This window comes from Anoplopoma fimbria, chromosome 8 (genome assembly GCF_027596085.1).
Source record: "Anoplopoma fimbria isolate UVic2021 breed Golden Eagle Sablefish chromosome 8, Afim_UVic_2022, whole genome shotgun sequence".
Classification (NCBI taxonomy): Eukaryota; Metazoa; Chordata; class Actinopteri; order Perciformes; family Anoplopomatidae; genus Anoplopoma; species Anoplopoma fimbria.
In genome coordinates, this window is record NC_072456.1 from 17029383 (window position 1) to 17042306 (window position 12924).

The following is a 12924-nucleotide window of genomic DNA, read 5'->3' on the forward strand; positions in this document are numbered from 1 at the left end:
AGCATCTTTGCGGCAAAGCTAAATGTACAACACTCTGCAGTAAAGATAAGAAAGCTACTAAAGCTTTAAAGTAGCATCAGAGTGTTTAGCATTTGACAATGTGCCCCAGAGAAGAAGAAAAAGGCAGAAATATAAGTCAATAACAAGTATGACAAAAATCAATGCAGTCTGCCGACCAACAGAGGCTTAGAGAATCCTTGTAATCCTCTATTGGTGTCATTGTGCGGGGCTATTGATTATCTGAAGCCTCTGAAAGCGCCAGGGTGACCTGGCTTTCGCGCTGTACAGTTGCTAGGACAGTGGACATGGTGACCCAGGCAGGTGTGTCGATACTTGAAACTTTAAACTGGGGACACAAAACCACTGGCAAACTGTCTGTCTGAATTTGCTCCTTTCATGTAGCTGTATTTCCTTTTTTGAAGTTGAATGTTTTCCCTTTTATAACCAACTGGATCAGCTATTTTCCCCCAAAAATCTGAGCTTTCTTCATTAGACTCTAATGATTTAACTTAGCTTATTAGAAGTTGGTTAAAATTCTGGCAAGCAAAATAACATTGAACAAACTAATTTACCAAAAAATGATGTATGTATATATATATTTATTAACATCAACATGCAGTATGAGCACTAAAGGCCAGTCCTATTGGTTGTGTGTAACAGTAAAGTGGTAACTTTTAAAATAAACCCTGATTTCTCCACAGAAATGGCCCGATGTACAGGCATACGGACCATCTATCATCATCTTTCTTATCAACAGCAATTGTGCAAAATTCAAAAGTAGTTTGGGCGCAAGTAATTATCCTTATCACTACTCAACTCAATAAACTATTGCAACATGTTGGAGAGAAAAATACCCCCCATAATTTTGTGGGTGATCCCAAATGCTCTGCTTATATATGCATATCGATAATATCAAGTCTTTCCAATTTAGATCCTGGCAATGGGATCTGCGAAGACAGATCACAGCCATAAAATCCAGTCCAATCCAATAATTCCAATTTCGACATACTGGCACGTCTTATATCATCATATATTGTGCAATACACCATCAGGATTTGGAGAGTAATGCAAAGTAGTGCACTAAAAATCATGAAGGCCCAATAATCCAGGTAATTTAGTGTCTAGAGCATGCTGTGGTGGTGCTGTAAATCATGCCTCGAGATATGGTGACTCCACCAGATGGGAGTAAGGGGGTTCAGTCCAGGAATAGCACAGGCATGGCAGAAGAATGGGTGCTGTAAGGCCCCGCCGGGTGACAAATGGCCAGTTGTGGGTCGATCACAAACCGACTTCCATTACATCTGTGTCATGCAGAGCTTGTCATCAAAACAAAGACAATGTCTCCAATTGTACTTCTCTACAATGTGTATGAATACAAGCGTGTTAATGATGACTAAAATGGTTAACCTTCTTGCCATCTAATATTGATGGGCAGGGTTTGTTCAGAGAGCACTGCACCTTAATGTACCATTGCTTCACCGAGTCACTTGCCTTAAGCCATCCTCATGTGACTATTAATGATTAATTGGTGTGCTTCAGGACCGAATATGATTTATTTAGCTACAAACTATTGTTTGCCAAGAGAACCAAGAGAACGCAAGCTTTTTAATTAAAAGATCAATTAATAACCCTACCTCTTCAGCCAGATTTGAAAATGAGTTTTCATTGCAATTAAGAGATGGACTCATCAGTGCATGACTTATCAGCTTACACACAGAGACACTGTTCCCCACTGCCATCTGTGGGCTTCATTGTCCTGTATTTTGTCGGTGAGGAATGGTTCTGCTGCCAAGATTTATTAATTAATTAAGATTTCTATTCAGAACAGCTAGGGAACATTGTGTTCCTTCTTTTTATACAATGCAAGGCGTATAAATAACCGGCTTAGTGTGCAGGACTGTGTGGGTCGACAGCACCAGGGATTCAATCTATTGTCTGTGTTAAACACTAAATGGTTCAAGGTGCAGAGATGCCCACCTATCTTGCTAAATTTGCATATTAGATGTTGGGGTTGCTCTAATGAGGACCACACCACAACCAGAACACAAGCCAATATCATTAACACGGAGAGTTCACAAAGTCACCCCTAACTATGTAAACACACAAAACATTCACGTTACAGACAGTTTGATGCAAGCCTTCAACGTTTAAGGCATCCGCTTTTGTCAACATCATGACGTTGCTTTGATCAGTCACAAAAAAAATTGCTGACAATGCTAACAGATGAAGTTGCTGTGTGTCTGTCTATTTTGAAACTACTAGCAAGAACATTTATTCTGCAGAAGATCAAGATTGCGCTCACTTATTCATGCCCCGCATGCAGCAAGGAATCCAAATAGCAATCAAGACGAGAGCTTTGGAGAGATGTAGAGAGATGGATTTACATCCAAACAGCTCGAGGGTACTGGCTTTAACTCTACTTAGGACTGGATCAGAATCCAATTCTAGGAAGCCTTCTCTTTTGAATTGTAAGCCACATTATTTCAATGGATACTGCAAACTGTCGACAAATGCTCTACTGAGTCTCTGTGCCTGGTGTTAAAATACTCCAAATAATAGATTTTGTTGAACTGTTGGATGAACATTTATTCTACCTTTGATCCACCAGTGCGATCAATCTCTGCACTGAGGCAGTTCTGGACACACACACACACTCACGCACGCACACACAGTATGTAGGACATAATCATGTAAATGTTGTGTACAGCTATGCAAATGTTATATTGTAAAAGATTCCTACAGTAAAAAGAAATGCTAATACTGTGCAAACATGCTCACACTACACTAATAGATGTTTACTTTCTTGTTATGACTTGACATTGTAATACTGGGAGGGTCATGAAGATGTGCCTCCTGACCACAAGTAAACAGGTTCAGCCTCTTATTTATCGGAGATGGTCACGACTCCCCTGAACAACTCTGTCAGGGGAGTAAGAGGGGCTTGTTGTGGGAGTATCCAACAGGGCAGGGCTTGAATTCCAAACAGGCACAGATGACGGGAGCTTTAGAGGCAAAGGTGGGCTTTGAACATACAAAAGACAAAGGTGATGTAAAGAATGTGAAGCAGTCACAGTATGGCCCCTGCATTTCAATTATACCAAGAAAATCTATCAATACTATGGTGATAATTGCTTAAAGCACTTTTGATGGGCATGCTCATAACTAATTAAAAATGATCACAGTTTTGTTGGCATATTGCTGTTAGCGGGAGAGAAGGTGAGGCGCTCTTCTTTTTATAAAAGGCCATGGTGAAAAGGTGAGCAAGATTCACAGCTGCGGGGTACTGGAGGAGGAAGGAGGCGTACAAATGGCTGGCAAACTCTGATGTGCAGCTTCACTGTGCAAGTGAAACCTTGCCATGAAGGAAATCAAGTGATGTTGAAGAGGGAGAGATGTCTGTGCTGGTTTAAACCTGAACCCTGCATCGACAAAGCAAAAAGTATGAAAAATATCTAGCGTGTCAGATGTACTGAATTAAAGAAGCGGTGTTTAACATTCTGAACATCATTGTAGCAGCAAACTGTAAAATTAAATAGTCTTTTTATTAGTATTGTCTACCTGAACAGAGAATGAAGTTGCTCCTACTCTGTGTTGTTATCCAAGCTTGTCCTTGATTTTAGACATAGACGGGCCAGCCGTGCATGCTTTGAGTGCATGTTAGCTCATGGCAGCTCTGCACTTTTCTTATTCATCGGTTACAGCTGATAACGGCATCCCTACCATCAGCGTTGTCAGGTATGTGAGAGTTTAACACTGTTAGCTGTGTCAGTACGTTTGCCATAGTTTGCACCGTTAGTGCTGTTAGCACCTTAGCTGTGAGCTCTCGGATCAACATGTCGAAAGAAGTTGAGACGCACAAGAATGGCTTTCAATGTCTGATTTCACTCCTTTTAACTTCCAAATTAATTCTAAAGATCATTCAATTAAATCCTATTCTAACTTTCTCAGAAGTTTGGCCCTTACAGTAGCTTGATATAAAAAAAACATTTAGCATCAACATGAATTGAAGAGGGGCAGACATCCCAAAAAATCCAGCGTCTTCCTACTCCTCATTAACAATTCAAATCTGTGATGCTAATGGAATCACCTGCTCTGCATTCTTGACACATTTATTTCCTGCAAACCGACTCGTGGCAGCTTTGTGCTTATTACATTGGCGATCGACGAACATCTGGCGTGGTTACAAACGGCTTTAGTTGAAGCGTCTGAAACAGTGACAAGCAAATAAAATGTAACACAACAAGACAGTTGGTCGTCTGTGTACTTTCCGTGTGTGACTAAAGTTTGTGCAAACTGTCAAATCCCATCTTGCAACATGATGCTTAAACTCTGAAGTGTCACTCATTCAATAAGAAGTGAGCACAGACAGCTCTGTCTAAACTACAGAGGAAGGGCAGGCACCTTTGATTTCTCAGCTTGAAAAAGAAAGAAGTTTTTATAGTTGTTTTATGTGCATGTAGTTAATACTGGATCCCTTTATTCGACAACAAGGTGGCTTCATTAATAAATCAAGCACTGGCTTTTTATCCCAGGCGAATGTTTTTCACGGTTGTTTCCTTCTCATTCATCTATCCGACTCAGCCACCTAGTTGTGATATTTATGCCTTTGAGCCACACTGTGCAGTGAGAATTTCAGCCAATAACGGCACCCACCTGCAGTGAAGATGAATATGTAAATATGAAAAGTAGGTCAGAGATCAGATTTCATCAGGTAAAATCACTGCTGAAATATCCTTTCGCCAAGCAGGGCTTTTCAGCCAATCTGATTCCAGCATCACGCTGGATAACTGCCATGTTTCAGGTTTAGTTCACAAAGGTATTCAGTCGTCATTCATTCATCCCTCGATGTATAAAGATTAGACACAAGTGCAGGCCAGTCATTTAATTAATCCTGTCTGATCAACGTAGTCTTTTGAGCCTTAGTGAAATTCTAACAGAGGTTACATGGACTGGACTCAACACTTGGAAGAAGCTGCACAGTGACAATGCCTTAAACCTTCTGCCTCTAACTCATCATATCACAGAAGGCCAAATGGCAGGCTTAGTGTTGTGGCCTGCCTGGTGTTATTAAAAGTCCAAACATGCTAGAGCTTAATTTTGTTTTCATTACTCTGGTTTGCTTATTTTAATTAGTGGCCTTAATCTGCAATTAGCCCAGAGGTCAACTATACTCTTCGCTTAAAAAAAAAAGGAATCGTTTTGAAAACAGAGAGAAATTGTTTTGACATGTATTTAAATTGACTGTTGTTAACCCATGAAACATCAGTGACACTCACTCCTATGCTGTCTAATTAGAACGATAAAAAAGAAATAGTGCAGGCATGACTGACTGAAGTTTACAACTTAATTCAATAATAACTGCACGTTTTTCTTAACCTCTAAAACAATTGAGTTTTTTGGGGCACATGTTCACAACAGATTATAATTTCTCAAGGTCCTTTATATGAGATTGGCAGCATTCTTTTGCCTCCAAATGGCTCACAACATGGCGACGCCTGAGCCACCGGCTCAAATCTAACAGCGTTAAAAGTCCAAACTACGGTAAAGTGCTGACAAAGCTGACAGTGTTTAGGAGAACCTGAGGCTGGGTGCTCTGCTTCCCTGACGACGCCGTTGATCGGGAGGACATTATCAGATGTAAACGCCTTAGGAGCACAGTGCATAGTGCTAGTTGTGAGCTAGGAAGTGGGGCACTCTCACACTAAAAGCATGCACAGACAGCCAGGCTATGTCAATGAAGCAAGGAGAAGCTGTGATAACAACACACACAAAAGGAGAGCCACTTCATTCTCTGCTCAGGTAGACATCACTCCTCTATATTTTTAAACAGTAAATAGTTGTTTGCTGCTATATTGATGCTCTGAATATTGTGTATTGCCACCTTAAAACAAATAAGTAGAATTGTCTATGATTTGCAATAACCAACTCACCTATTAATTAATTATTGCTGATCAAAACTGATTATGTTCTATCTCAGTCGAATAGTTGTACTCGCCAAATCATGTAGGAATTATTTAACTGTGTAATTCATCACATAGTTAACAATAGCCCATTCAATGGATACAATCTGTCAGGCATATAAACCAGGAATATAATTACAGTAATATGGATTTTTTATTGTAATGCTGCTAAATTGGTAAATTGCCTGTCAGGTGAAACTTGAACTTCACTAATGAATGGGGAGTGTCTCATATCTTACATCAACCAGTTTTTGCCTTCTGTCAATTTAGTTGACAGGTGCTATTCATGAGTATGGATTTTGCCAAACATTATAGACCAGGTAAACAATGAATATTGGGGCATATTCCTGCTCAAGGAAGAGGAGTAAGGATCCAAGGTGCAGAGTGAGGGGAAGGCAGCAGAATAGAGGAGGAGGCATAGGAGTATAAAGACAGAGCTGTCCCAGATGAAATACAGGCCACAATTGTGGACCATGGAAATAACCATGGACTTACAATGACAGAGGCTGGTCTCTGTGTGCAGCCCTAATGTAAACCGTGCTACAGAGTCTTCAATTATCCAAACACTCCACAGGGAAAACACATATAGTCAGTCAATACTGGAAATATTCATCTAACAGAACCCAAGGTAAAGCAATACAGTTACATTTGAGTAAAAGAAATACAATAGAATAACATCAAGTCAATAAAAGTTAGAACAAAAGTCAATGCATGTGTGAATCTCATGTTGTACGACCTACATGAGGCGTACAGCACAAGACAGCATTGCAATACAATACACACAGTAATATTTGTGAATTCCAATGTGAAGGACTGGAGTACTACCTCGTGCTGGTGGCAGAATATATGTTATTACACCTCAACCATAGCAGGACAACATGGTGGTAGCAAATAATTATATAACACATAAAATGCAACCTTGGAGGACAATGGCGTCTTTCAAAATATCAACTCTGTCAACATCTCCACAATAGATAGTGTTGAAAAGACATCAGAAGACCAGAAAACAACTCTGCAAGGTACCATTTGTTAGAAACTGTGTTGGGGCTGCAGTATCAGTATGTGCAGGTACATCTGTGGTGTGTGCTGCACCTAGTATATTGACCTGTGTTATGGATTTTCCTTCAATATGACCTATATATATTTATGGTATAGGCATGTATATACTAACTGAAGTTGCAGAGAAGAACACAGAACATTTTACTTTGCTGTAACTGTAGGATTCTACAGTAGAAGGGATTTGATATGTGGTATATTATAAATCTCTCACACTCTTGTGTTTGTGGATGAGGCTGCTTTCAATCTGGCCAAAGGCAGAAGACACGGACGAAGTGTTATACGACAGCCAGAAATTTGACCTGACGTTTTGGACACTCTCTACTGAGATCTTATCCCTGAGAATGAGGGAAGTTTGGTAAAGCATGGCTTGCCAACTTTTGTTATTTTGTGGGATAATGTAAACTTCCACCAAACAAATGTCATCAGGGAATGGTTTGCTGTCCAACAAAGGTGATGATGATGTTCCTTCCACCATATTCTCCACTCCTGAATCCAATTGAGGAATTATTTTCTGCATGGAGGTGAAAGGTGTATGATTTTTAGCCCTAAGACTAACTGTGCATTATATTACCCATCCTACCACCCTGTTTAGTACGCCAGAAAAAGATTAAGTATGTCCTAATAGGTAGTATGTCAAATGAAGAATGCCAAAAAATACCAGGATGTCCTACTGCATCTGGTCGCAATTTGCACTATGGAAGCCAGCATGCTTTTCTGGCTATTCTATCCCACAATTCTCTATGCAGCGAATAAAAGAGCCAGAGGGTCAAAGTTCAAGGTGCAACATACTGAAGAAGTTGTATGTACCAATTGAATGTAAACTGCATGCAACAGTGCAACTTTGTCAGGGCAGCTCCAGTGTTTACTAAAAGTAAAATGAAAAAGTATGTGATTTGGAAAGCAGCTTCAATGTCTCTGCTTGCTGCAATGGATGCTGCTTGCGATGAAATCACAAAGGAACATTGCAGGGGATAGTTGCTGCATTCCCCAAAAAATTGTTTTCGTCCCGTTGCAATGCAAGGAAAATATTAAGTGTTTATCCTGACAGGAGCGACATGAGTATTTCCGTAACATCCAACGCTATAGTATGTGTAATGACGTATTTATGTATCATATTGTGCTTTGTCAATTTTCTATTTGCTGCGGCGAAAGCCAGTTACTTTAAAAAATTAAAAATTGTATTTCCATGGAAATGTGAAATGAGTTGAAAATCTGCATCTGGATTGCATTCAGTTAGCTGGAAAAAACAGCATGACTTGATATAAGGAACATTTACAGGGTCCACTGCTATACTTAAGGAGTTTTTCATTTTGAGTGCATTAACTTTTTATTTAAGACTAACATTGTTTTGAAGCATGAGTTAGCCTAAATGTTTTGCTTGAGCTTTTGCAGGTGAACTATGGTGTTGTGCCGACTGTTTCGGCATGCACCTAGAGCTTTGAGAATGTCCTTTGAGAGGATCAATGCTGATACTCTGATAGCAGAATCTCCCAGGAGAACCTTTATGAACTTCAGTGGCTGATTTTGCCAGCAGAGTGAGACAGCTGTATGAACATGTGCCCATACAGAGTAATATGTTTTAATAACGTTCATTTCTTCCTTCTTGCTATGTAATTATCCTCTCTTGTTTGAGTTTCTGTGTCAACTAACGCCTTTATCTTAATTCAGTATTTGGCATACTGAACCCTCATCAATAGCCCACGCTCCTGGGCGCTTGGTGAATATAGCTTGATGTGTGACAGTAAAGCATGAATGATACAGTGGATTGGGATACGGTCCAAGTGCTTTTTCTTTCCTTCACTAAGGGAGAATTGCACCGGGGTGGAGAGGAGGCAGTGAAGAGTGGCCACCAGCTGGCTAAGGCTCTGCCTGCTGTGGCCATATCAGACGCTCCAATGGACAACTTTAATTCATTTATTCAGCTGCTTATCTTTGTAAATGAGCACATGTCACAAGTCTCCATGTAGGAGGGGTGAGGCAACTTTCATGAAAAACACAAAACATATCTACGAAATGTTTTGAGAGCTGAAAGACCGAGTTGCCATGTGCCGCCTTAATGTCAGAGACATGTTTCGTTTATGCAAGTCTCGTAGTTGCCCAGCACTTTGAATGCTAAAGAGCCACAATAAAACACAGAACCCTTTATGTGTAAGGGGCTTGTGAGGACAGAAAAGTCTGACTTTGGAATAACATTTTATCCATAACTCAAAGAGGACGTCAAGAATTATGAAACATTCATGAATTAACTGTGAGGGAGCTTTGGCTTTTACACTTTGTGGAGACACAGGATGCTGAACTAATTACTGCAGACAGATTTTGAATAAGACTTGTAAGGAATCATTGTACTGTATATGTGAGAACTGATACTCAAAGGGATTGCATGTATACTAGAGCTACCTTTCAAGACAGCCTAATTAATCATGTTCATAATCTCCTTCATTAGTGATAATGATTTACATGCTACTCTATGGATTATGATATTTCTCATATCCCTCAGGTTCATGAAATCCTTTCAAAACCTATTGGATACTTTCAGAAATACATTGTCAATGATACTGCAGCTTCCTGGTATGCTTAGTTCCTGAAAAGAAAAAAGATAATAATTAAAGATATTGGGAAGATAATGCTTTTCAATAGACATTTACTATTAATGTAAATTGTCATTTATGTGTATTCACTCAGGTTCCTGCTGCGTTTTTAATAAAAGTTGCCCAAATTTTTTTATCAAGGCTAATCAAGCAAGGCATTTCTAACAAGGGCCTGTGATGTGTTAAAAGTGTTTATAGCCTATACAGTTACCTCCTTTGTATGTACTATTTCAGCAAGTGAATCTCTGCTATACCTAAAGGATTATGTAAAACAATCTATTAAACAGGCACCATAAACAGTTTTCATAAGCCAACATACCATTTAAATGTATTAAAAGAGTCTACAAAAGATATCTGGACAATTTTCCTCTGTGGTACACGCCGATAATAAAGAATGAGTAACTGGTCAATGACAGGAACAGCTCTGTAGCTCTGTAAGCTTTAGATAACTCTGGGCAGAGGGCAAATACTGCCTTAACACTTGACGAACTACAACATTCTCCCACCCAAAGTATCGCTCCGATGCTCAAGGCGTGGTGACTTTGCCTGACAGCCAAGGAAAGGCTTCCTCATCAATTCATTCAGTTTGGATTCAAAACCCACATAACCCTGCTGCCTTGCTTTAAAATACGGCGTCTGACTATGATATGCCTTATCAATCACTGTGAATATCTCCTTTGTTCTGCGGCATAAAGGCACTCCCAGTTGTCAAAGCACTTTTCATCCTTGAACCAACGTCTCAGTTGAGCTATAAATAACTGGCATCTAAAACTCCGCTTAGACCCAGCTCATTAGAGCCAGGCATTACACAGAAATAATGGCCATAAGACCTGTTTTTTATAACAAAGCCAAAATGAAAGTGTATGAACTTAGAGAGGTGGAAATACAGTGAAGGCATTATTGGATTTAAAGTTGTTAAAAAAATCGTCAATATGATGATTAAAAAACTAACTATTTCCTAAAACTTGCATGATTAGCTTTCAGGATATGACTCAGTAACTGGGCCAGGAGTGCTTTTTTTTTTTCTTCCTTTCACTCTTCCTTTCCCTCCGTCTTTGAGGCTGACTGCATGATAAGCTTTGCCAAAAGTGAGATTTAGCAAAGGGCATCTATGCAGAAACCTCCATGAATAACAGCAAAGTAAAGGAGCACTTTTAAAAGAGGAGGGAATGGCAATGATTGTCAAGCACCCATTTCTGCCCATACTTGCGAGTGGTGATTTCCATGTGACCACGACAGCTAAAGCCCAGTATCATTCATTAATGCCCTGGCTCCTCATTACTGTCTCCTCACTCTTTTGAAAGACTCATTACCTGCATAATGGAATAGTGCTTAGAACAGTCAGACCTTTCCTTAGTGTGAATTAATCACCTACATGCACGGACAAAAAGGGAATTCTCACATTAAATATTAAGAAACTTCTTGCTCTAGCTTTTTACTTTTTAGAACTTCTAAAAGGTGTACTTTATTGAAGTGCACCGTCAGGGACGTGACTCTGGTATCATTGAAGACTGCCCCTTTGTCTTTCACGTGTCTGAGAGGGCAGAGTGGGGGGGGGGGGGAAGAGAAGCAAGGAAGAAGAAAGACATATACTTACAGTTGACTGTGACTTTTACTGTTTTGGTGTCAGGAGAGGCGATGTCATTTAAAGCGCTGCATTCGTAGTCTCCAGCCTGGTCCCTCGTGATGCCGGTGATGTTAAGATATTCGCCACTGTCATATTTCTTGGCTGGAAATAGAAAAATGGAGGCAAAGTACTTACATTGTGTCTACAAAGAATATAGAATATACCAACACAAACACAAACACACACCGACACACGTGCACACAGCTTGATGTTTCTGTAGCCTATGGATAATGTGTGGAAACCCCTTCATTAGGAATAAATAGCTTTTAGGCTGAAGCCTGAGTAGAAGATGCAATGTGATTAAGTATTGTACTGAACTCCTGATTTAAATAGCAGAGGAATAGCAGTGCATTGATCCATTCATATTGATATGGTGGTAGGAAATGAGATAATAGGGTATTCCCAGTCATCCACTCATCATTTGCTCAACTCCACACAATGCAGTTAGAGCTACTTCCTGGAAGACAGACAGACTGGATGGCTCAATGCACATGTCAGTGCTCTATAGTTCGCCAGCGGTGCCAAAGGCAGTAGCAGAAAAGCACCACAACTGGCATATTAGCTGGAGGGAGTGCAAGTCCACACAACCATGTCCACTCCAATCAGCAAGAAACATTAAAATACTACAGACAGCCAGACAGATACACAGATAGATAGATACACAGATACACAGATAGATAGATACACAGATAGATAGATACACAGATAGATAGATACACAGATAGATAGATACACAGATAGATATATAGATACACAGATAGATAGATACACAGATAGATAGATAGACAGATAGATAGATAGATAGATAGATAGATAGATAGATAGATAGATAGATAGACAGATAGATAGATAGATAGATAGACAGACAGACAGACAGACAGACAGACAGACAGACAGACAGACAGACAGACAGACAGACAGACAGACGAAGTTGAGAATACTATTAAAGAAAACCAATCTGACTGGATGACTTTTATAATAAATGGCGATAGGATCTCAACAGGCAGCACTTTGTATGTGTATTAAAGAGACTAAGTCAGATTGCACTCTGACCAGAATTAATTTCCATCACCGAGTGATGCTCAGTGTGAAATTAATTAATATTAATATACAACTTTTCAGGGTGGCGATAGTGGATCGGGATGGAAGATGTTGGGGGTGGGGTATTGCTTGAGCGCAGACTCAAGCAATACTGAGCTCAAGATACTGCTCAGAAAGCAGCTGAGAGCTGACACTGACTCAGTAATATCTCATACAAGAGTAGCCAGAATCAAGACAATCCATGCTTTAGGTGTGGAAATGCTGCTATTCTGTGCTGCCGATCTCCCCTGAAAGTGAGCTGAATTCTCATATATCGCCGCTCTCTTATTCTGCAACCATGGTAGCTTTTTTATCTGCAAGCTTCTATGTCATAAAACTTGAAACTGAAGGCATTGTTGATAATGAGCTTTCCTGTCTCTTGTCACACAACAATGGAGTCCAAGAGTCTTGGCAATGATAGTGGTGGCAACACAAACAACAGCAAAAAGAAAAATGTTGATCCATAAACAAGCACCGGATGTCTCTGAAAAACAGAACTGTTAATATGCCAAGTGAGCACAGGGACGGAAAAATAACACAAAGGGCTCTATTTTTGTGGCTGTCCATGGCTCATAGCTGGACTTTGCACCAGTGAAGACGCTTTTTTGGG

General features: G+C 40.0%; 1 protein-coding gene across 3 annotated transcripts in view; it reads right to left on the minus strand.

Moving 5' to 3' along the window:
- Positions 1–12924, minus strand: part of negr1 (neuronal growth regulator 1) — a 131243-nt gene that overhangs the window by 43707 nt on the left and 74612 nt on the right. For all 3 annotated transcript variants that reach the window (XM_054602282.1, XM_054602280.1, XM_054602281.1), the window contains exon 4: positions 11205–11336. In XM_054602282.1, the coding sequence (XP_054458257.1) occupies positions 11205–11336 (132 nt within the window). The remainder of the gene's footprint in view (positions 1–11204; positions 11337–12924) is intronic.